At 37.6% G+C, this 22718-nt stretch overlaps 1 protein-coding gene across 12 annotated transcripts in view; it reads right to left on the bottom strand.

Annotated features, from left to right (window-relative positions):
* Positions 1–22718, bottom strand: part of EPHA5 (EPH receptor A5) — a 368448-nt gene that overhangs the window by 136533 nt on the left and 209197 nt on the right. Inside the window, exon 6 of one of the 12 annotated variants that reach the window (XM_051819771.2) lies at positions 16615–22447. The exons of the other annotated variants lie outside the window; for them this stretch is intronic. Within the exon in view, the coding sequence (XP_051675731.2) occupies positions 22443–22447 (5 nt within the window). The 3' untranslated portion in view covers positions 16615–22442. Of the gene's footprint in view, positions 1–16614; positions 22448–22718 lie in introns of those variants that run through there. 12 annotated transcript variants of the gene reach the window in all.

Raw genomic sequence — 22718 nt, 5'->3', positions numbered from 1 at the left:
TCAAAGTTCTATTTACTGGATAATTACTGTGGACAGCACACAGATAGAAAGACTTGTATAGATGTCCTTTTACAGGTATATTGTCAGATTTTCCAAGCTAGAGGAAGCTTAGAAAGGTGAAGTGCATGGCTCACTTCTGCACAACAACATTTGAAATCACTGTATTCTTGTTGTTGCCATTGCATTTAGTTGCTGTTTTATTTTGCCTTAATCACAATTCTGGAAATACCAAATGTGTCCATTAGGTTCTCATGAATTTAGCTAAAATAGCATCCAAGAGTACTGAGTACACATGTACTTCTCATTCCAGATCAGGAACACATTTTATTTAGTTCATTTTTCATGCCACTGTAGCTAACATTTATCTTCTCTTTGGGTAGCTCGATTATAATACTTTACTAATATTTATTGAGAAATAAATAGTAATTCCAAATAGTGATACATTTTTATTGCTTTAGAAGCATTTGTAGATATTTTCTCAAAAAATTTAAAATTCTTTTGGCCTTACACATTTCCTATGGCCATAGATACCTATAAAATAGATCTTATTCTTAGTTTTGTTTGACTTAGACATTTAACACATTTTATTTTGTTGAACCAATACAGAAAACAAACAAAAGTCTGGTTTTAGAAGATCTGCACACAGCAAATTTACTATGTTTTATCATTTATTCTTTAATTCCTATAAGTAATTATTATTTCGGATTTTCTTTCTACTTTGAAAACATTTATTTTCCTTTTCAATGTCTGGTATAAATGTCTGGTATAAAAGTTTATGAAATAGTAATAAAACAAGGGTTGTGGCAACTTCATAGTAATTCCATTTTAAACTCATCGAACTTTAGTGGTAACACCACAATAAACTGTTTTTCAAAAAGTAAACTACGAGAGAAGGGTATTATTTATTGTTTATGCAGTACATAATGTTTCTTAAGTGCTCAATAGACATTTGCCAAAACAGACAAAACATTATGATTGGGGACTGGTGTCATGGCATAGCGGGTTAAGTCCCATCCAGCAGTGCTGGCATCCCATAAGGGCACTTGAATGCAAGTCCTGGCTGCTCCACTTCCAATCCAGCTCCCTTCTAATGCGCCTGTGACGGCAGCCGAAGATGGCACAAGTGCTGTGCTCCTGAATCCACATGGGAGACCTGGATGAAGTTCCTGACTCCCGGCTCCAGCCTGACTCAGCCCCAGCCACTGATGCCATTTCGGGAGAGAACCAGCAAATGGAAAAGTGGAAGATTTTCTCTCTCCCCCACCTCCCTCCCTCCCTCTCTCCCCCTCCCTCCCTCTCCCTTTCTCTCTCTCTCTCTCCCTTTCTATGAAACTGCCTTTCAAATAAATAAATAAAACTTGAAAATATTTATAGTTTGAACTGTGTTATATGTACATTTTAGGTTTATATGCAAATTTTTTTTTTTTTTACCTTTTTTTTTTTTAATTTTTTTTTAACTTTTATTTAATGAATATAATTTTCCAAAGTACAGCTTATGGAGTACAATGCACATGTGTTTTGTTTTTTTTTTTTTTTTTAAACTTTCATTTAATGCATATAAATTTCCAAAGTACGACTTATGAATTACAATGGCTTTCCCCCCATACCGTCCCTCCCACCCACAACCCTCCCCTTTCCCACTCCCTCTCCCCTTCCATTCACATCAAGATTCATTTTCGATTATCTTAATATACAGAAGATCAGCTTAGTATACATTAAGTATGGATTTCAACAGTTTGCTCCCACACAGAAACATAAAGTGAAAAATAATAGATGATTTTTTTTTTTGATAGGCAGAGTGGACAGTGAGAGAGAGAGACAGAGAAAGGTCTTCCTTTGCCGTTGGTTCAAATATGCAAATTTTTAAAAGCCATTTATATTTTCCTCTTGCCATGCAGTATCTGACTAGAGTTTATAATGAGTGGACAGAAATATTAACATTTTAAACAAAAAATTGTATTTTCCTGACTTTATTATCAATGCAAAAGAATACTGATGGTCACAGATGTAAGAAAATTGCTTAAAATGAAATATGGACACCAAGAAGCCTTCAAATATTGCTGTTTATTAGATAATTTAATTGATCATTTAAAGCTTTCTGGGTAGTGAAGATGCCAACAGGATTGTGAACACTCTAAATAAAATTTATCATCAAAAATGCTAACTACATCTGAAACTGCTTCTTTGCAGACCAAACTTTTAGCTGTTCTATACAGAATTAGCCATAAAAATGAAACATTAATATATGAGAAGTAGAGGCTCATCATTTTTTATTACAAGCAGTTTTCACTTCACCACATTAAACAGAATATCTGTGTATGACAGTCTTAACTTGCAAGCTTGAAAAAGTTAGTTGTCATCTAAAATTTGAGCACTTTTTTTCCTATAGATTAGTGGGCCATGTATTTACACAGTGACCTTCTCCCTGACAGATTAGACTTGCAGCATTCATCATTCAAACCAACAAAAGGATTAATGTTCTTGCACAAAAATATTAATCTTGGTTCAAATAGCTGTGCTCAAATCAAATATTTCAAATCCATATATGAGGACAGCCTCAGGAGCAAAGCTGACTGTGGGGAGCAACTCGGACTAGACTAAGTTACTGGAATTAAGACTTATTCTATGCATCTGCTCTCCCACAATATGGCGCTGAGAAGGGAGAAACAGCTTCTACACAGCTGCCTCCAGTTCAACCAATAAACAGCAGGACCTGCTCCTGATTGGAGGAGAGCAGCGTACTCGGCGTGTGGGTAGCAGAGTTGGGATTGGCGGAAGAGGACTATAAAGGAGGAGAGAGACAACATGCACCAGGAACATCTAAGGGGAACATCTATCTGAAGGAACACCTGTGCAGCCCCCGAGAGAGCCGGCCGGCGGTGTGCCGCTTCCACAGAGGTGGAAGGGATGGTAGCCAACCCGGGAAGAACCAGCAGCAAACCCGGGGAGGGCCGAGCAGACAAAAGAACAGCGCAGGGTCCTGTGTCGTTCCTCCACGAAGAGGGGGAGCGACACTGACAATTCCTTCCTCCTTCTCCCCTAGCAGCTGAAGGAACGAAGTGCTACCAATGAAGGATGCTACCATTTGTGAAGTCCACAACTCCTATTAACACTGAATTCATTCTCAAATTTAACAATCAAAATACACCCCTCCTTTTTTCACTATTGTCCTCTGAGCCACTGTCATATCTCTTGGGTCCATCATTAATATCCTAACTGATCAGCCTTCTGCCACTCTGTCCACATCACCATTAACAAAATGGTTGCCAAAGTTATATGTTTAAAAGAAACCTCGTATTTGTAGAATCAGGCAAGTTTGTCCAAAAGAAATGAGTTATAAATCAAGATACAAATAATGTCCAGAATTCAGCCACTTAAAGGAATTCAGGGAAGCATGTTATTGGTGGAAAGAGCACTGCATGTGGGGTGTGTGTGTGTGTGTGTGTATGTATGTATGTGTGTGTGGTGTACACATTGTAGCACAGGAGGAGGGCACTGGATGATATTTGAAGCACAGACAATAATGGGCCACATATATGCCAGTGGTCCCATAAGACTCTATCACATGGTGACATCATAGCCATCTTAGTTTGTGTGGGTATAGTCTATGAAGTTCTCACGAAGATTAAATAACCTAACGATGCATTTCTCAGAATATTTCCCTGACATTAAGTGACACATGACTGTACTTAAAGCTGCTTCTGTGTATCTATAACACAATTGTGAATTTGGAGAGTGAAATATGAAGCTAATAAGGTAAGCAAGGGTACATATAAAGAGTCAATTAGGTTTATTGAGGAGTTTATGTTTATTCTAAGATCAACCAGGACTATTGAATACTTAGAACTAAAGAGTGATATCACCAAGTCAGTATTTTCAAAAGCTTACTTTACTTACAATGGAAACAGTGGATAGTGTGGGTGCTGTAAATGGACCTTTTAGACATGACAATATTGTCCACGCAGACATTTGCTGCTGGGTGAAGACCATGACTCTGATATTTCAAAGGCTTCTGCGAGTTAATTCTACTACATTCACTGTACTGTAGCCATCAGTATGGCTGATGGGAAACACAACCATGGCTCCTTATGTCCTAGCTGCTACCTGCAAGGAGGTTTTTACAGTGTTATGTGTACATCAAATATCAGGTAATACACACACACACACACACATATCTGACTATCTATCTACCTATAAGAAAATAACTTTCAAGTTTAGACTTGAGAGTAATTCAATCACACTGGTTACTCTTCAAGCAGAAATGGACAGAAACCAGATTTCAGATTCTTACTGAATGTTATGCTTGGGTTCATAGTCTCCAATCAACAAGAGGCATTTATAACCTATACCCTGTCAACACAGACAGTTTACAATTTGATTTCTTTGCCACAGATGATCTCACTGAGTTGCAGAAAAGTGTAATGATAAGACAGGAAATGAACTAAAAATAACTGGGAATTTCTGGCATTTGAAGAAATTTACCCTAGTCTAGCAAAAAGAAGCCATAGAAACATCTATAAGATAGACCTGAAAAATCACAACATAATGACAAATATTTTAAGATGATCCCTTCAGAGGGAAGAAATACAGGAAATACAATGAAAAAATCTAATGAAGTTCAAAAAGAAGACTATGAAGAGCCAAAAGAAAAAAAGATTTGAAGACACAATGGTGATCAATGTACAAAATATGAAAAGGTTATATCCTCATATTCGATAATAATAATGTCTTCTATGAAAATATGACATCAATGTCAACTTCTTGTTCTATGGAACCTGTAAACCACAAAGATAAGAACAAGATAAAATCTGAGTCCCCAGAGAAGAAAGGAGGAAAATCTACACAGATAATTCACGCTGATAACAGGAGGCTACTCCAGAATACAACCCAAGACTCTCAAGAGAAATTTAAAAACATTTATTGTCATGCTAAGAAATAAAGATCAGCCACAGTTCCCAATAATTATTAAGTTATATTTTTTGCACTCATTTATACATAGAAATAAATAATAAAATTAATAAATAGGTAAAAACACAATGGATAGTCTATGAAATGATTCAAATATATAGGTATAAAGTGCACTGTATACTACAGAGTGTCTTTAAAATCGATAAGAAAACAAAGAAATGTCAAAACAAAATTTTTTTAATTAAAATACCTCCCACATCATAATGAAAATAAATTACAGATAAATTGAAGATTATTATATGGAGACCCAAACATAAATTTTGAGAACAGAAAACATAAGAATATGAATGTTTTTTAAAGACTGACATAGAAAAGTACAAACCACGTAAAACAAATTAAAATTTTTAAATATATTTAGATGAGGCGGAGCCAAGATGGCGGAATAGTGAGGGCACGCACTGATAGTCCGGGAAAATTTAGTTTAATAAAAGGGGAGTTACGGTAGCCGCAGAAAAAAAAAAAAAAAAAAAAAAAAAACAGGAAAAAATTGCACGGGAATCGTGAATCCGAGGACCTACCGGGAGAACAAGGTCGCCCACCACGCGGAAGCCAAGTCGCGGGACCGAGCCGCAGAAGCCCCAGGGTCTGCGCGCCAGTGCTCCAAGGGGAGTGCATGCCACACAGACAACAGCGGGGAGACTTGGGACGCTCAGGGCTCCCAGTCCACACATTGGCGCTCAGGGCTCCGAGTCCACACATTGGCGCTGGAAGGGGAGGTGAGCTCAATAACCCGAGACATTGGTGGGGAAACGGGGGTCAGAATCTAGAGGGGGGCCGGAAAGTGCAGCAAACTCACTACCGGAAAGAAGGAAAAAAAAAAAGCTTCGGGGGTTTCTCTTCCCCCTAACCTTGCAAAGGTTACAAGGCTGCAAGGCTTGAAGAATTCCCAAGAGACAAAGAGCAGGCCTCCTCTCTGGATTTACATATCAATGGGGGAGAGCTAAGGAACTGAGTCACTACAATTCAGTAGCCTAGGCAACCCAGTGGGAGTCCAGAGGAGCCAAAGACTGGAAGCTAAATACCATCAATTCTGCACAGCTGTGCCCTGCGGTGTTACTTACCCCCTGAATAAATAAAATAAATAAATAAATAAAAAGAGAGAGATTTACCACGCATAACCTGAGGGTGTCACCTTTGCACACCCTTAACCAGGAAGAACCAGGCAGAGCTCTCAGGCCGCACCCATCTCAAGCCTCCAAGGCTCCTCCAACAGCAGGCAGTCCACTTAACACTGACACAGTATAAAAAAAAAAAAAAAAAAAAAAAAAAAAAAAAAAAAAAAAACGCACAGTGACGCAAGATTAACTATGCCGAGTAACAAACACAGAAATAGAGGGAGCAAGATCAACGATGACACTATGATGCCTCCAAATAAGCAAAACACCCCAAGCCAAGAGTATGAAGATGATGAGATAGAAGAAATGCAAGATACGGATTTCAAAAAATTTATAAGAACATTTAGAAGTTTTCAAAAGCAAATCCTTGAACTACAGAAATCCTTAATGGACAAGAATGAAAATCTCTCTCGTGAAAACGAAATTTTAAGGAAGAGTCAAAATGAAACTCAGAAACTAGTAGAACAGGAAAGTGCTATAGTGAAGAGAAATCAAAATGAAATGAAGAGCTCAATAGATCAAATGACAAACACATTAGAAAGCCTTAAAAACAGAATGGGTGAAGCAGAAGAGAGAATATCGGACTTAAAAGACAGAGCACAGGAAAACATACAGTCAAACCAAAGAAAAGAAGAGGAAATTAGAAACCTAAAAAATATTGTTGGGAATCTACAGGATACTATTAAAAAAACCAACATTCGAGTTCTAGGAGTTCCTGAAGGCATGGAGAGAGAGAAAGGATTGGAAGGCCTTTTTAGTGAGATACTAGCAGAGAACTTTCCAGGTTTGGAGAAGGACAGAGATATCCTAGTACAGGAAGCTCATAGAACCCCCAATAAACATGACCAAAAGAGATCCTCACCACGACACGTGGTAATTAAACTTACCACAGTGAAACATAAAGAAAAGATCCTAAAATGTGCAAGAGAGAAACGTCAGATTACTCTCAGAGGATCTCCAATCAGACTCACAGCTGACTTCTCATCAGAAACCCTACAAGCTAGGAGGGAATGGCGAGACATAGCACAGGTGCTAAGAGAGAAAAATTGCCAGCCCAGAATATTATATCCTGCCAAGCTCTCATTTGTGAATGAAGGTGAAATAAAGACCTTTCATAGCAAACAGAAATTGAAAGACTTTGTGGCCACTCATCCCGCCCTGCAAAAGATACTTAAAGATGTGCTACACTCAGAAACACAGAAACACGGCCATCAATATGAAAGAAGGGAAAGGAAGAACACCTACCAGTAAAAGCGCATGGGAAGCTCAAAGCATATACTAGAAAATATTTCCGGGAAAATGGCAGGGCAAAGTCACTACGTATCAATAGTCACATTGAACATTAATGGTCTGAATTCTTCAGTTAAAAGACACCGTTTGACTGACTGGCTCACAGAACACAACCCAACTATTTGTTGCCTACAAGAAACACATCTCTCTAACAAAGAGGCATGCAGACTGAAAGTGAAAGGTTGGAAAAAGATATTCCATGCCAACAGAAACCAAAAAAAAGCAGGTGTAGCCATATTAATATCAGACAAAATAAACTTTAATACAAAAACTGTTAAGAGAGACAAAGAGGGACACTATATAATGATTAAGGGTTCAATTCGACAGGAAGATGTAACTATTATAAATGTATATGCACCTAATTACAGGGCACCGGTCTATTTAAAAGATATGTTAAGGGACTTAAAGGGAGATTTAGATTCCAATACAATAGTACTGGGGGACTTCAATACTCCACTCTCAGAAATAGACAGATCATCCGGACAGAAGATCAACAAGGAAACAGCAGATTTAATTGACACTATTGCCCAAATGGATCTAACAGATATCTACAGAACTTTCAACCCTAAATCTACAGACTTCACATTCTTCTCAGCAGCGCATGGAACCTTCTCTAGGATTGATCACATACTAGGCCATAAAGCAAGTCTCAGCAAATTTAAAAGAATTAGAATCATACCATGCAGCTTCTCAGACCACAGCGGGATGAAGCTGGAAATTAGCAACTCAGGAAACCCCACAAAGTATGCAAACACATGGAGACTGAACAACATGCTCCTGAATGAACACTGGGTCATTCAAGAAATCAAAAGAGAAATCAAAAACTTTCTGGAAGTAAATGAAGACAACAACACAACATATCAAAACTTATGGGATACAGCAAAAGCAGTATTGAGAGGCAAATTTATAGCAATAGGTGCCTATACCAAGAAATTGGAAAGGTACCAAATAAATGAGCTTTCAGCGCACCTCAAGGACCTAGAAAAACTGCAGCAAACCAAACCCAAATCTAGTAGGAGAAGAGAAATAATTAAAATCAGAGAAGAAATTAACAGGATTGAATCCAAAAAAACTTTACAAAAAATCAGCCAAGCGAGAAGCTGGTTTTTTGAAAAAATAAACAAAATTGACACCCCATTGGCCCAACTAACTAAAAAAAGAAGAGAAAAGACCCAAATCAATAAAATCAGAGATGAAAAAGGAAACATTACAACAGACACCACAGAAATAAAAAGAATCATCAGAAATTACTACCAGGACTTGTATGCCAGCAAACAGGAAAACCTATCAGAAATGGATAGATTCCTGGACACATGCAATCTACCAAAATTGAACCATGAAGACATAGAAAACCTAAACAGACCCATAACTGAAACAGAAATTGAAACAGTAATAAAGGCCCTCCCAACAAAGAAAAGCCCAGGACCAGATGGATTCACTGCTGAATTCTACCAGACATTTAAAGAAGAACTAATCCCATTTCTTCTCAAACTATTCAGAACAATCGAAAAAGAGGGAATCCTCCCAAATTCTTTCTATGAAGCCAGCATCACCTTAATCCCTAAGCCAGAGAAAGATGCAGCACTGAAAGAAAATTACAGACCAATATCCCTGATGAACATAGACGCCAAAATCTTCAATAAAATTCTGGCCAATAGAATACAACAACACATCAGGAAAATCATCCACCCAGACCAAGTGGGATTCATCCCTGGTATGCAGGGATGGTTCAACATTCGCAAATCAATCAATGTGATTCACCACATAAACAGACTGCAGAAGAAAAACCATATGATTATCTCAATTGATGCAGAGAAAGCATTTGATAAAATTCAACACCCTTTCATGATGAAAACTCTAAGCAAATTGGGTATAGAAGGAACATTCCTCAATATAATCAAAGCAATTTATAAAAAACCCACAGCCAACATCCTATTGAATGGGGAAAAGTTGGAAGCATTTCCACTGAAATCTGGCACCAGGCAGGGATGCCCACTCTCACCACTGCTATTTAACATAGTTCTGGAAGTTTTAGCCAGAGCCATCAGACAAGAAAAAGAAATCAAAGGAGTACAAATCAAGAAGGAAGAAGTCAAACTATCCCTCTTTGCAGACGATATGATTCTGTACTTAGAGGATCCAAAGAACTCTACTAAGAGACTATTGGAACTCATTGAGGAGTTTGGCAAAGTGGCAGGATATAAAATCAATGCACAAAAATCAACAGCCTTTGTATACACAAGCAATGCCATGACTGAGAAAGAACTGCTAAGATCAATCCCATTCACAATAGCTACAAAAACAATCAAATACCTTGGAATAAACTTAACCAAGGACGTTAAAGATCTCTATGATGAAAATTACAAAACCTTAAAGAAAGAAATAGAAGAGGATACCAAAAAATGGAAAAATCGTCCATGCTCATGGATTGGAAGAATCAATATCATCAAAATGTCCATTCTCCCAAAAGCAATTTATAGATTCAATGCAATCCCAATCAAGATACCAAAGACATTCTTCGCAGATCTAGAAAAAATGATGCTGAAATTCATATGGAGGCACAAGAGACCTCGAATAGCTAAAGCAATCTTGTACAACAAAAACAAAGCCGGAGGCATCACAATACCAGACTTCAGAAAATACTACAGGGCAGTTGTAATCAAAACAGCATGGTACTGGTACAGAAACAGATGGATAGACCAATGGAACAGAATAGAAACACCAGAAATCAATCCAAACATCTACAGCCAACTTATATTTGATCAAGGATCTAAAACTAATTCCTGGAGCAAGGACAGTCTATTCAATAAATGGTGCTGGGAAAACTGGATTTCCATGTGCAGAAGCATGAAGCAAGACCCCTACCTTACACCTTACACAAAAATCCACTCAACGTGGATTAAAGACGTAAATCTATGACCTGACACCATCAGGTTATTAGAGAACATTGGAGAAACCCTTCAAGATATTGGCACAGGCAAAGAATTTCTGGAAAAGACCCGGGAGGCACAGACAGTCAAAGCCAAAATCAACTATTGGGATTGCATCAAATTGAGAAGTTTCTGTACTGCAAAAGAAACAGTCAGGAGAGTGAAGAGACAACCGACAGAATGGGAAAAAATATTTGCAAACTATGCAACAGATAAAGGGTTAATAACCAGAATCTACAAAGAGATCAAGAAACTCCACAAAAACAAAACCAACAACCCACTTAAGAGATGGGCCAAGGACTTCAATAGACATTTTTCAAAAGAGGAAATCCAAATGGCCAACAGGCACATGAAAAAATGTTCAAGGTCACTAGCAATCAGGGAAATGCAAATCAAAAGCACAATGAGGTTTCACCTCACCCCGGTTAGAATGGCTCACATACAGAAATCTACCAACAACAGATGCTGGCGAGGATGTGGGGAAAAAGGGACACTAACCCACTGTTGGTGGGAATGCAAACTGGTCAAGCCACTATGGAAATCAGTCTGGAGATTCCTCAGAAACCTGAATATAACCCTACCGTTCGACCCAGCCATCCCACTCCTTGGAATTTACCCAAAGGAGTTTAAATTGATAAACAAAAAAGCGGTCTGCACCCTAATGTTTATTGCAGCACAATTCACAATAGCCAAGACCTGGAACCAACCTAAATGCCCATCAATGGTAGACTGGATAAAGAAATTATGGGATATGTATTCTTTAGAGTACTATACCGCAGTAAGAAACAATGAAATCCAGTCATTTGCAACAAAATGGAGGAATCTGGAACACATCATGCTGAGTGAAATAAGCCAGTCCCAAAGGGACAAATACCATATGTTCTCCCTGATCGGTGACAACTGACTGAACACTAAAAAGGAAACCTCCTGAAGTGAAATGGACACTATGAGAAATGGTGACTTGATCAGCATAGCCCTGACTGCTAATGGACAACTTAATACATTATCCCTCATAGTATTTTTTTTTTTTTGTCTGTTCTACTTAATATGACTGGTTTAATTCTGTAATTATCACACAGTTATTCTTAAGTGTTGAAAATTAATGATCCCTGTTAAACATAAGAGTGGGAATAAGAGAGGGAAGAGATGTATAATTTGGGGCATGCTCGGGCTGACTTGCCCCAATTGGTAGAGTTGGAAACATACCAGGGGATTCCAATTCAATCCCATCAAGGTGGCATGTGCCAATGCCATCTCACTATTCCAAGTGATCAATTTCAGTTCACAATTGATCATAATGAAAGGACTAAGAGTCAAAGGGAGCACATAAACAAGTCTAGTATCTGCTAACACCAACCGATAGAATAAATAAAGGGGAGAGTGATCCAACATGGGAAGTGAGATACTCAGCAGACTCATAGAATGGCGGATGTCCTAAATAGCACTCTGGCCTCAGAATCAGCCCTAAAGGCACTCGGATCTGGCTGAAAAGCCCATGAGAGTATTTCAGGCATGGAAAGCCAAGACACTCTGGCAAAAAGATCTCTGTGAGTGAGATCCCAGTGGAAAGAACAGGTCTTCAAAGAGGGAGGTGCCTTTCTCTGAAGGGAGGAGAGAACCTCCACTTTGACTATGACCGTGTCTAAACAAGATAAGAGTCGGAGAACTCAAGGGGCTTCCATAGCCTTGGAAACTCATAACTGGTGCATAGGGAGATTACTGATGCCATAAACAGGAGTGTCAATTTGTAAAGTCAACAACAGGAGTCACTGTGCACTTACTCCTCATGTAGGATCTCTGTCCTTAACGTGCTGTACACTGAAGCTTAATGCTATAACGAGTACTCAAACAGTATATTTCACTTTGTGTTTCTATGGGGGTGCAAACGATTGAAATCTTTACTTAATGTACACTAAACTGATCTTTTGTAAAAAAAAAAAAAAAAAGAAATTATCAATTCCCAACTTGACTCTCACTGGGATTAAACATGACAATAGGTCTGATCTGATTTCATCATCATTTAAAAAAAAATCATCTATTATTTTTCACTTTATGTTTCTGTGTGGGAGCAAACTGTTGAAATCCATACTTAATGTATACTAAGCTGATCTTCTGTATATTAAGATAATCGAAAATGAATCTTGATGTGAATGGAAGGGGAGAGGGAGTGGGAAAGGGGAGGGTTGTGGGTGGGAGGGACGGTATGGGGGGGGGAAGCCATTGTAATCCATAAGTCGTACTTTGGAAATTTATATTCATTAAATAAAAGATAAAAAAAATAAAATAAATAAATAAATATATTTAGATGAAAGGCAATGTGTTTTTTCAGAAAAGCTTTTTCCAAAAATCACACATTTATAAAAATTGACATAGCTTAAGAACAATAAAAATTACTATCTAATGATGTGAATAAAGAAGATTATTACTATAAAATTTTATTTTAAAAATAACTAGGTAATTTATAGAATAAATTCCAATGCCCAAAATTTCATGAAAACTTTTAAAAAATTTTTATTAGCACAAAGAAAATGAAAAAAAAAATTGGATTCATTTAACACCCAAAATTTTAAAAATCTGATAAAAACCAAGTATAAACAAGAGTTTATGGGAAGGATCTTTTACATTGATTTCCATTTTTGTGAATTCCGACCTGCATAATCTGGTGGGAAATTTGAAAACTCTGCCATCAAAGAAACTTTAATCTATATATCTTAGCCAATAAAACTAGAAAATGAGAAAAAGGAGCAATGTATGACAATTGCTTGCATTAGAAAAAGAAATTGTCAATATGAAACCCTATGTCAGTTCAAGGTTTGAATAGAGATTATATTTACAGTAAAGTTGATGCACAGGTACTGTAACAGGTTGCACTGTTTTCTAACCAAAGAAGGTGTCGTCCTAATCTCCAGTACCTATGAATGTAACCTTATTTGGAAATACATGTAGAGTCCTTGCAGATGATCAAGATAAGATGAATCCATTAAAGTGACCCCTATCAGGATGGCAGCCTCAAAAATAAAAGGAATTTGGGTAGAGACCATGACAGAGAGAATGCCTTCTGAGGATACAGATTAGGATACCATGAGCCAGAGAAATACCAGAAACTGAGAGGAAGACTGGAACTACTCCTTTGCTGGAGCTTTCACATCTTGATCTGAGATACTAGACTGTGGAACTGTTGAGACAAGAATTCTGCTGTTTAATTCACTCAGTTTGAGGTACATATGGCTATCAAACACAGCAAATTCATGCAAATATCAAATTAACTAAGTCTTTAAAAGCACTGAAAAAAAAAGATGTGCAAGAGTCATCTATTCTGGGGAGGCTACTAGAAGGTGTTTGTAGAAATTTTAATGTCTTTTTTGGAAAGAGAAAGCAAACTTAAGCTCATGAGGGAGATGATTCTTTCTGCTGATTAGGAAGTGTATCCCATCATTTTAGGTAGGCATTTAATTGTTTCAACTTTTAAAATACTATCAATGAAACATATAGAACTTACATTATTTTGCATTTTAATACCCAATAGATCTATCTATGCTATTATAGCAAATACAAAATTATTCATGACCATTATGTGGAGAAAAAGATTTTTAGATCAACATGAAATCTTGAAGTCAGTTGTTTCACTCACACATTTAAAGCAGAACAGCAAATTATATCTGATTGTATGAAACATTATAAACATCCTTCCTCCTTGTAACTATCATTCATATCAAGTCATTAGATTTTGGATTAAAAAATGAAAGTGACATAGTAGCATACCAGTGTATTTTCCCTGATGGGATGAAGTCACCTACATATTGATTTCCCGTTTCAATCTCTCAAATGATTAATTTGTTCACATAGTAATCGCAGAACAAAGTATAATATTCCTAAAGAAACTTAAAATAACCATGACATCTAATTTATCAGTACAAATCCTAAATCACTTTTTTTGTTCTGGTTCTGTGTCTTAAAATTGAAACATGAGTAGTGCTTTGTCCCTTTAAGTATAACTTTACACAGTCTGAAAGGGTATTCACGTGTGAGAGGAAAGGCTTTCCCCACTTTGGCTAATGCCTGCAGCATGAACAGTGAAACCTTATTCTTTACCGCAGACCTTCTAATGATACTTCAAAGCCTTCAAGAGCACACTACAGGCTGTTCAGAAGTGTCCACTGTTACATGATGAAGCTCGGCTAACAGAACAGGTAGATTTAGTAACACTGTAGGATAAGCAGCCTTCTCCTAGGAGGTACTGTATATCCTAGACATTGGCTGGCTGAAAGGCAACACTACATTTTTACTTTTTAATTGAGGAAAGATTATTTGAACGCAAAAACAGGTAGATTGTATTTTTCTCACAGTATGTTTTAAAGGATCATCAAATTGTTAACATTTTTTGACAAAACAATTTTTTTTTAAAGATATATCTATTTATTTGAAAGTCAGAATTACACAGAGAGAGGAGAGGCAGAGAGAGGTCTTCCATCCGATGGTTCACTCCCCAATTGGCCGCAATGGTCAGAGCTACACCAGGAGCCAGGAGCTTCCTCTGGGTCTCCCACGCGGGTGCAGGGGCCCAAAGACTTGGGCCATCCTCCACCGCCTTCCCAGGCCATAGCAGAGAGCTGGATTGGAAGAGGAGCAGCCGGGACTAGAACCGGCGCCCATATGGGACGCTGGCACTTCAGGCCAGGGTGTCAACCCACTGCGCCACAGTGCCGGCCCCGATAAAACAATTTTGAACAAGACTTTTAACCACGTTAAACAATCCAAAACACAATACCACAGTGAATATATTATGTTTTCCTAACCACTGAATTTAGGAGGTTCCAGGCATATAGATTTAGAATCTAGATTTAGGAATCCTAGTTATGGTATCTAAACATGATATATAAAGGACAGGACTACTCCTTTATAACAACTAAAATCACAGGTAAGAAACAACCAGACAATACAGCCTTGGGCACTGAAGTATTATGTAATATGACTATTTTCCATAATCATAGTCTGGGTTGGTTAACAGTAGACTATTTAAAACTTACTTTCTACTTGTAATATCATTACAAGATTTCTAAAATAACTCCAATAGGCCTAATGTCAAGGTCAGGTCTTTATATATACACATCACTGCTATGTCAGATGCTTATGAATATTTATGTGTGTGGCCCGTGAGGAAGAAGTATGGATGTTATCACGAGTGGAAGGAATCTGTGAAAGATACAGGAGGAATCAGACACCGGCTATTTATGAGACCGCCTGACGCCAAAACGACCTTTTGGTCTCCTTAACTTATTTATTTTCAGTTATTTGAGGGAGTGGAGGGGAGCGGAGGGGAGGAGAGGAGAGAGAGGAGAGAGAGAGACACACACACAGACACAAAGAGCACTCCCAAAATACCACAAATGGCCAGAGCTGAGGCATGCCAAAGCCAGAGCCAAGAATTCAATCCAGTTTGCCACATGGGTGCTGGGACCAAGTAGTCGAGCCCACCTGCTGTCTCCCATGGTGAAAGAAAGCAGAAAGCTGGAACTAGGAGCAGAGCCAGGAACTGAACTCAGGTACTCTGATACGGGATGCAGGCATCCCAAGCTGCCCCTTAACCAGTGCAACAAACACCCATCTCCTTCCCCCCATTTAATTATTGCCATTTTCTCCTTTAAATTTCCAATAAACTTCTATTATTTTGTTAGTCAAAGCTAATATTTCAATTCCTTAAAACCTTTTAATGGATGATGGTGGAGAAATCTATCTAGTTAACAATGTTACAATCATTAGAAGAATGGATTGTAGAGAAAGAAAAAATCAATTCCAGTGAAAAGTTTCAAGCACTTTCAGTTTATCAAAAATGCTACTGATAGCCCCTGTGGGTAACTTATTGGTAAGTTACTTCTCACAAGCTCAGTGATTGGTATGCAGTGAGGCAGGAGTCAGGATTTATAATTGATTTCTGTGTAATTCTTTAGACAAAAAGAAATTAATACTTTTTACATGCAAAATTTAATTTTTGTAATAAAGTAGTTTGAAATGCGTACTCAAAAAGAAGTGAGAAGATAGTATAAAAATTTTGTTCTAAATGATGAGGTATGTCAGATATATTATTCTGCACTGTTTCCACTTAAGTTACACACAGACATACACATTTTGGCAAAAGGCATGGGAGGGTTAGTTACTCTAAATAGTATCTTTTGGCTATAATGTAAATTAAAATGTGTTATCTCAAGAATTAAGAAAGAGAGAGAGAAGGGAGAGAGGGAGAGAGGGAGAGGGAGAGAGGGAGAGAGGGAGACAGGGAGAGCAACAGAGAAGGAGGGAGGGAGGGGGGAGGAGGAGGGAAGGGAGAGAGGGAAGGAGGGGGAAGGGGGGATTGAGAGGAGAGGGAGAAAAGGAGTGAAGAGGAGAAGGAAAGGGATAAAAGGAAGTATTATATTTTTAGAATTCCATTTGTGAACTACACTCTTTCTAGCTATATCACATTAACAGGAGACTTGACAAGAACTGTGTTGTAGCAATTACCATGCTTTTGCTATGACACCGAGATTCTAATATATTGACAAATTCCATAAAAACACTCATTTTGCTGTGGTTATTAAATGAAACAATATATAAAAATTAATTTAGAACTAAAATATTTTAAAGTATTATAAAGGTTAATTTTTATTATAAATATTACAAACTTTTTTCAAACTATTGATCTTATGAAATGGTCAATGGACCTCCAGTAAATTTGTCAGACACGTAGTTAACTCAGTGAAAAATTATTCTAGTGTTTCTAGAAGTTCAGATCAATGTCAGATGCACACTGGACAAATAGTAACACAAGCCAAAGTCTAGGACTGGTTCTATTTAAAGGATGGTAAAAAAGCGTAAGGGAACACTGATCTGTAGCTGCAGTTGTGTCCACAGATTCAGCAGCCTTTAGAATGTACATGTTACCCAAGTCAGTCAATGAGCTCATGTAACAGTGCAAAAATGCATCACAACACTCAGTTTATCAACAAAGGGTGAACCTGCCTCAACAAATTTCAAAGTGCAGGAAAACTATGTCTGGGGAAATGATCCCATTCTAACTTAAATCGACAAGAGAGACTGCAAAGATTGATTTTAAAATTTCAAAGTAAGACCTCAAGTACCACACAGTGGAAATACTTTCAAAACCGCAATCTTTAAACTTTCTTATAAACGGCCTTCAAAAATTAACCTTTTTTTTTTACAGAGGGATGTCTACATTACTTTCTTAGCTCTCTCATTCTCTCATTCATAATTTTGAATAAATGAGTCATTTCTCTTTTTTAATAGAACACTGCCTAAATTTCAATGCAAAATTTACTTGGGTTTGCATATGCAAACAGCTACATACCAGACCTGCTGTTTTTTTTATTCCTTCCTGTTTTTGCTCCCTTCCTCTTGAGAAGGCCTATCACAAATATTGACAATTCAAAGTTCCTGGTGGAAGTCACTTCTCAAATTTGCTCATAACTTGAGTAATCAGGATAGATTGAACACTGTGAGGAAGGCATATCGATGCATAAAAATCATTGATGCATGCCAGATAAACACTGATGAGCAATTTTCAGAATCTTATTTCTATTTCTGAATTTAAACACAAATGCCCCAAACATGTACAATAGGTTTTCACACATTCTGAAAAGTTATGAGTTCTGAGGTTATTAGAAATATTATGTCCCTAATAAGAACAGAAACTACATTCCAAGCTCACTAATTATACAAGTTCTATTAGTTACACATCTTTAATTTTTATTAACTGAATTTGGAAAGAACTTTCTCTCCCTCTTTTATGGAAAGATCAGATTTCAGAGCTATTCACAATTACAATATTTTCCCCACTTATCAAGGTAGGAGAGGCTTCCTAAAACAAAGCTGGTGGGGGGGCAGAAATGCTTGTTAAAGAGAACCATGAATCAGTGAGAAAAACTACTATGCAAATATGCTGGAAATCAGCAGAGTCAGAGTGAATGCCTGAACTGTGCTCTGGCAATGAAAGAAAAGGGACCTCTAAGAGGACAGCAGAGAGAAATTCTACACTAGAAGCAGATCTTTACTGCTTTTGCCTGCTTCAGATTTCACAGCATTAATTTCTGTGGTTCCATTTGTGACCTATTCTTTACCATCCTCCGATTTCCTGTTCCTTCATAGGAGAGGAAGAAAGTCGGATGATTCCAGGCACAATGTGGAAAGCACTCTACTTTTCCAAATACACCAGAAAAAGAAGCCGTGCATTTCCTTTTAGAATCAATGATGAAATAAATGCCAGTGATGATTAGTATGTCACATCAAGATTTTAAACTAATCTGATATGCTGCTTAATTTATGATAAAGTTTGAAGGAAGCCAATTAATGGATGAATCTTGGAAATGTATGATTGAGATTTTAATAAACATAAAAGGTTCACGGAACACAGTTATTCTAAACAAATATGACTTCATAAAAGAATATCAGGAATGAGAGAAAAATGCATATAAACATAAAAATACAATGCTATTCACTGGCTTTTAATACATCACCTACTTCAAAATTATTAGCACTATATGAAAATTTTTCTTTCCATTAAAAAAGTCACCTATTGACTTCTCAAAAATTGATTAGCAATATATAAGTTTTCCTTCTATTTTTAGAAAGCCATGGAAGCAATCTGATGGACATGCAGTTATTATTCCTTCCTTTCAATTTGATTAAACTGCTCAATACCTGAAAACGCATAACCCTACGAGTGCTGCTGCTGCCTCAATGCAGCGATAAATATCACATACACTGTAAATATTACTGTTTTATTAGGATGTAATATGTCAGTATGACCCAGAAAATGACAGAGGGGAAGAAGTGATCATCTGAGAAATTACCTCCAAAAAAATCCCATTAGTATTATTTTTAGAGGTAGGAGAAATAAAACTTTTAGTATGCTATCATTGATGAATTTAAATAAACATATCACAGTCATTTCTCCTGTAGGACTGGATGGGAAGGGGCACAGCGGATTTTCCATGAAGAAATCACACACTGCTTGATTAATGAAGTGCACATGTGAGGATTCTGCCACGCTGCTTCGTGATGAAGGCAAGTTAGCTAAACTCAGTTGCCTCGACGGCTAGATGGGGACAACACTACGTGTACATCGCAGGGGCACATATTTTCTCTCAATGTGGGTATACATTCTATTTTTGTTAACTAACATTTTCTGAGAATCACTTTAAAATGTGTTTCTCAACTAAGAAGTCAAGAATTCAAAACTGGGGGCTGCCACTGTGACGTAGCAGGCTGAACCTGCACCTTCAGCGCCAGCATCCCATATGGGTGCCAGTTCTAAACCCGGCTGCTCCTCTTCTGTTCCAGCTCTCTGCTATAGCCTGGGAAAGCAGTGGAAGATGGATGGCCCAGGTACTTAGGCCCCTTTACCCACGTGGAAGACTGGAAGAAGCTCCTCGTTCCTGGCTTTGGATCAGCCCAGCTCCGGCTGTTGCAGCCATTTGGAGAGTGAACTAGCAGATAGAAGATCGCTCTCTGTCTCTCTCTCTGCCCATAATTCTGCCTCCCAAATAAACAAATAAATATTTAAAAACAATAATTCAAAACTGCAAATCGTTTTTTCTCCTTCTTCATGATTATTTTTCTGATCACTAAAAAGTTTCAGAGGTTAACACAAAGCTTCCCTAAATATAGAACAGCACCTACTACATCAGGATTAATAGCAAAAATTGGGTGAAACATAGATATTTTGTCCTACATTACATCTGTATACCACGGGGTCTTTGACTTTGGAAATGCCAAGGTAGCAGATATTTATGCATTTCAGTTTTACTTTTATGGAGGATTACTGAAGACTAATCTTTTGGAAGCAGTTCCCGATACTATGATAAATGATAACATAAACATCATTGTAAGATATTTTTCACATTTCCTGTTGTTCCTTTATTTTTTTGACAGAGTTAGACAGTGAGAGAGAAAGAGAGAAAGGTCTTCCTTCCGTTGGTTCACCCCCCAAATGGCCACTGCGGCCAGCACACTGCAGCCAGTGCGCTGCACTGATCCAAAGCCAGGAGCCAGGTGCTTCTCCTGGTCTCCCACGCGGGCGCAGGGCCCAAACACTTGGAACATCCTCCACTGCCTTCCTGGGCCACAGCAGAGAGCTGGCCTGGAAGAGGAGCAACCAAGACAGAATCCGGCACCCCGACTGGGACTAGAACCCCGGGTACCGGCGCCACAGCCGGAGGATTAGCCTAGTGAGCCGTGGCACCGGCTCCCGTTGTTCCTTTCAACAACTAACAAAAAATGTAGGAGGGGCTGGCCTTGTGGTACATCCAACTAAGCTGCTCCTATGGATCGTGGCCTCCCAAGCTGGGGTACCAGTTCAAGTCCCAGCTGCTCTGCTTGTGATTCAGCTTCCTGTTAACACATCTGGGAATTCGGGGAATGAACCACTGGATGGAACATGTCTGTCTCTCTCTCTCATCCTGTGTACGTGTGTGTTTGTGTTTGTGTTTATGTCTCCCTGTCTCTCTGTCCCTCTGCCTTTCAAACAAATAATTTTTTAAAATTATTTTTAAAGTATCAAACAGAAAAGGTACCTTCATCTATGAAACTTTAATGGCTTATCATTGAATAGAGGATTAAATAAAATTTAGCATTAAATCTAGTATTACAGCCTTCCAAAATCTTGCATTAACTTACCATTACAAATACATGACCTCACCATCTCACATACAGCACAATCTGGACTAGGCTAAGTATTTTTTTCTTCATCCTTAACAGTGCTATTTCTCTGCTGTTACTCAATGTGTTTCTCTAGCCCAACATACTCATTTCAGTCTCGACATGTTCAGACCCTACTCACAATTCATGATCTTACTCATTAAAAGTCTAGTCTCCTGCATGAAACTTTCTGATTCTTTCATCTGTAAATAATGACATTATTCAGGATACCCAGGCTAATATATGACTCTAACAGACAAACTTGCAAGTTTACCTCATAATTATTTATATACACAATAACTTCCCCTTTTAATGACTATAATCACTGAAGGTAACAATATGCCTCGTTTCCCTATTTGAACCATTGCCCAAAATTGTGCATTTCTAAGCACAGGTATTCAGATCCAGTAGAAAGAATGGGGCCATCAAAGAAGGAGGTACCTTTCTCTGAAGGGAGGAGTGAACCTCCGCTTTGACTATGACCTTGTCTAATTAAGATCGGAGTCAGCAAACTCAAAAGGCTTCCATAACCTTGGAAACTCATGACTAGAGCCTAGGGAGATTTCTGATGCCAAAAACAAGAGTGTCAAATTGTTAAGTCAACAACAGGAGTCACTGTGCACTTACTCCCCATGTAGGATCTCTGTCCTTAATGTGTTGTCCAATGTGAATTAATGCTATAACTAATACTCCAACAGTATTTTACACTTTATGTTCTGTGTGGGTGCAAACTGATTAAATCTTTACTTAATATATACTAAATTGATCCTCTGTATATAAGGATAATTAAAATGAATCTTGATGTGAATGGAAGGGGAGAGGGAGTGTGAGATGGGAGGGGTGCGAGTGTGAGGGAAGTTATGGGGGGGAAGCCATTGTAATCCATAAACTGTACTTTGGGAATTTATATTTACTAAATAAAAGCTAAAAAAAAGAAAAAAACAAAATTGTTATAGAGTAAATGTATAAATGGAGGTAGGTTTATTGTATCACTCATATATTAATTCATTTAACCATTTATTTAGCCATTCATTTATATCATTTGTTAACAAATTTGTTATTTTGCTCCATTTAGGAGATGATTATCATCAGTAGGAAGCCAGTTAACAAAGTCATTAATATGTAATTGAGTATAAATTTATTCTTCCATTATAGGCTGTAACTTTCTAATTCAAAATGATTTTTCAGTATAATTAATTTTAAGGGTCTATGTCATACAAATGATAACGCATGTGAATTTTCATACTTAGACTTTTGCAAGAGACTAAGAATGAATTTAATTTTCATAGTGCCTGTAAACCAGGTAAGCAAGAAAAGTATAAACAGAAATTAGAATTACCATGTTTCTTTCTTCTAGAAATTAAATAGTGGTCAATTCCATGCAACACACATCCAAGGATTTTATGATCCAATAACCACATTCAATGCTTAGTTCAATTCGTAACTCATTTTAATCTGTAAACAATGTAAGAGGCATAGTACAACTTAATAATGCATTTCAATTCAAATTTTCTGACCTAACATTTGCAAATTACCTTTCCCATCACTATAAAGTAAGCAAGGCAACAATTCGAAATACTAAGCTGTATTCACGGAAAATTACCTTTCCAATTTTCCTCAACTGTTACGCTATACAATGCACAAATCACAATTCTCTATGGATTTTCATATGTCTTATAATATATAAAACTATTTCCATTTACCCAATAGCACAACAAAAATGTGA

This window comes from Oryctolagus cuniculus, chromosome 8 (assembly GCF_964237555.1).
Source record: "Oryctolagus cuniculus chromosome 8, mOryCun1.1, whole genome shotgun sequence".
In the NCBI taxonomy this organism is placed as follows: domain Eukaryota; kingdom Metazoa; phylum Chordata; class Mammalia; order Lagomorpha; family Leporidae; genus Oryctolagus; species Oryctolagus cuniculus.
The sequence above is the reverse complement of the archived record's forward strand: the minus strand, read 5'-3'. Positions and strand labels throughout refer to the sequence as shown.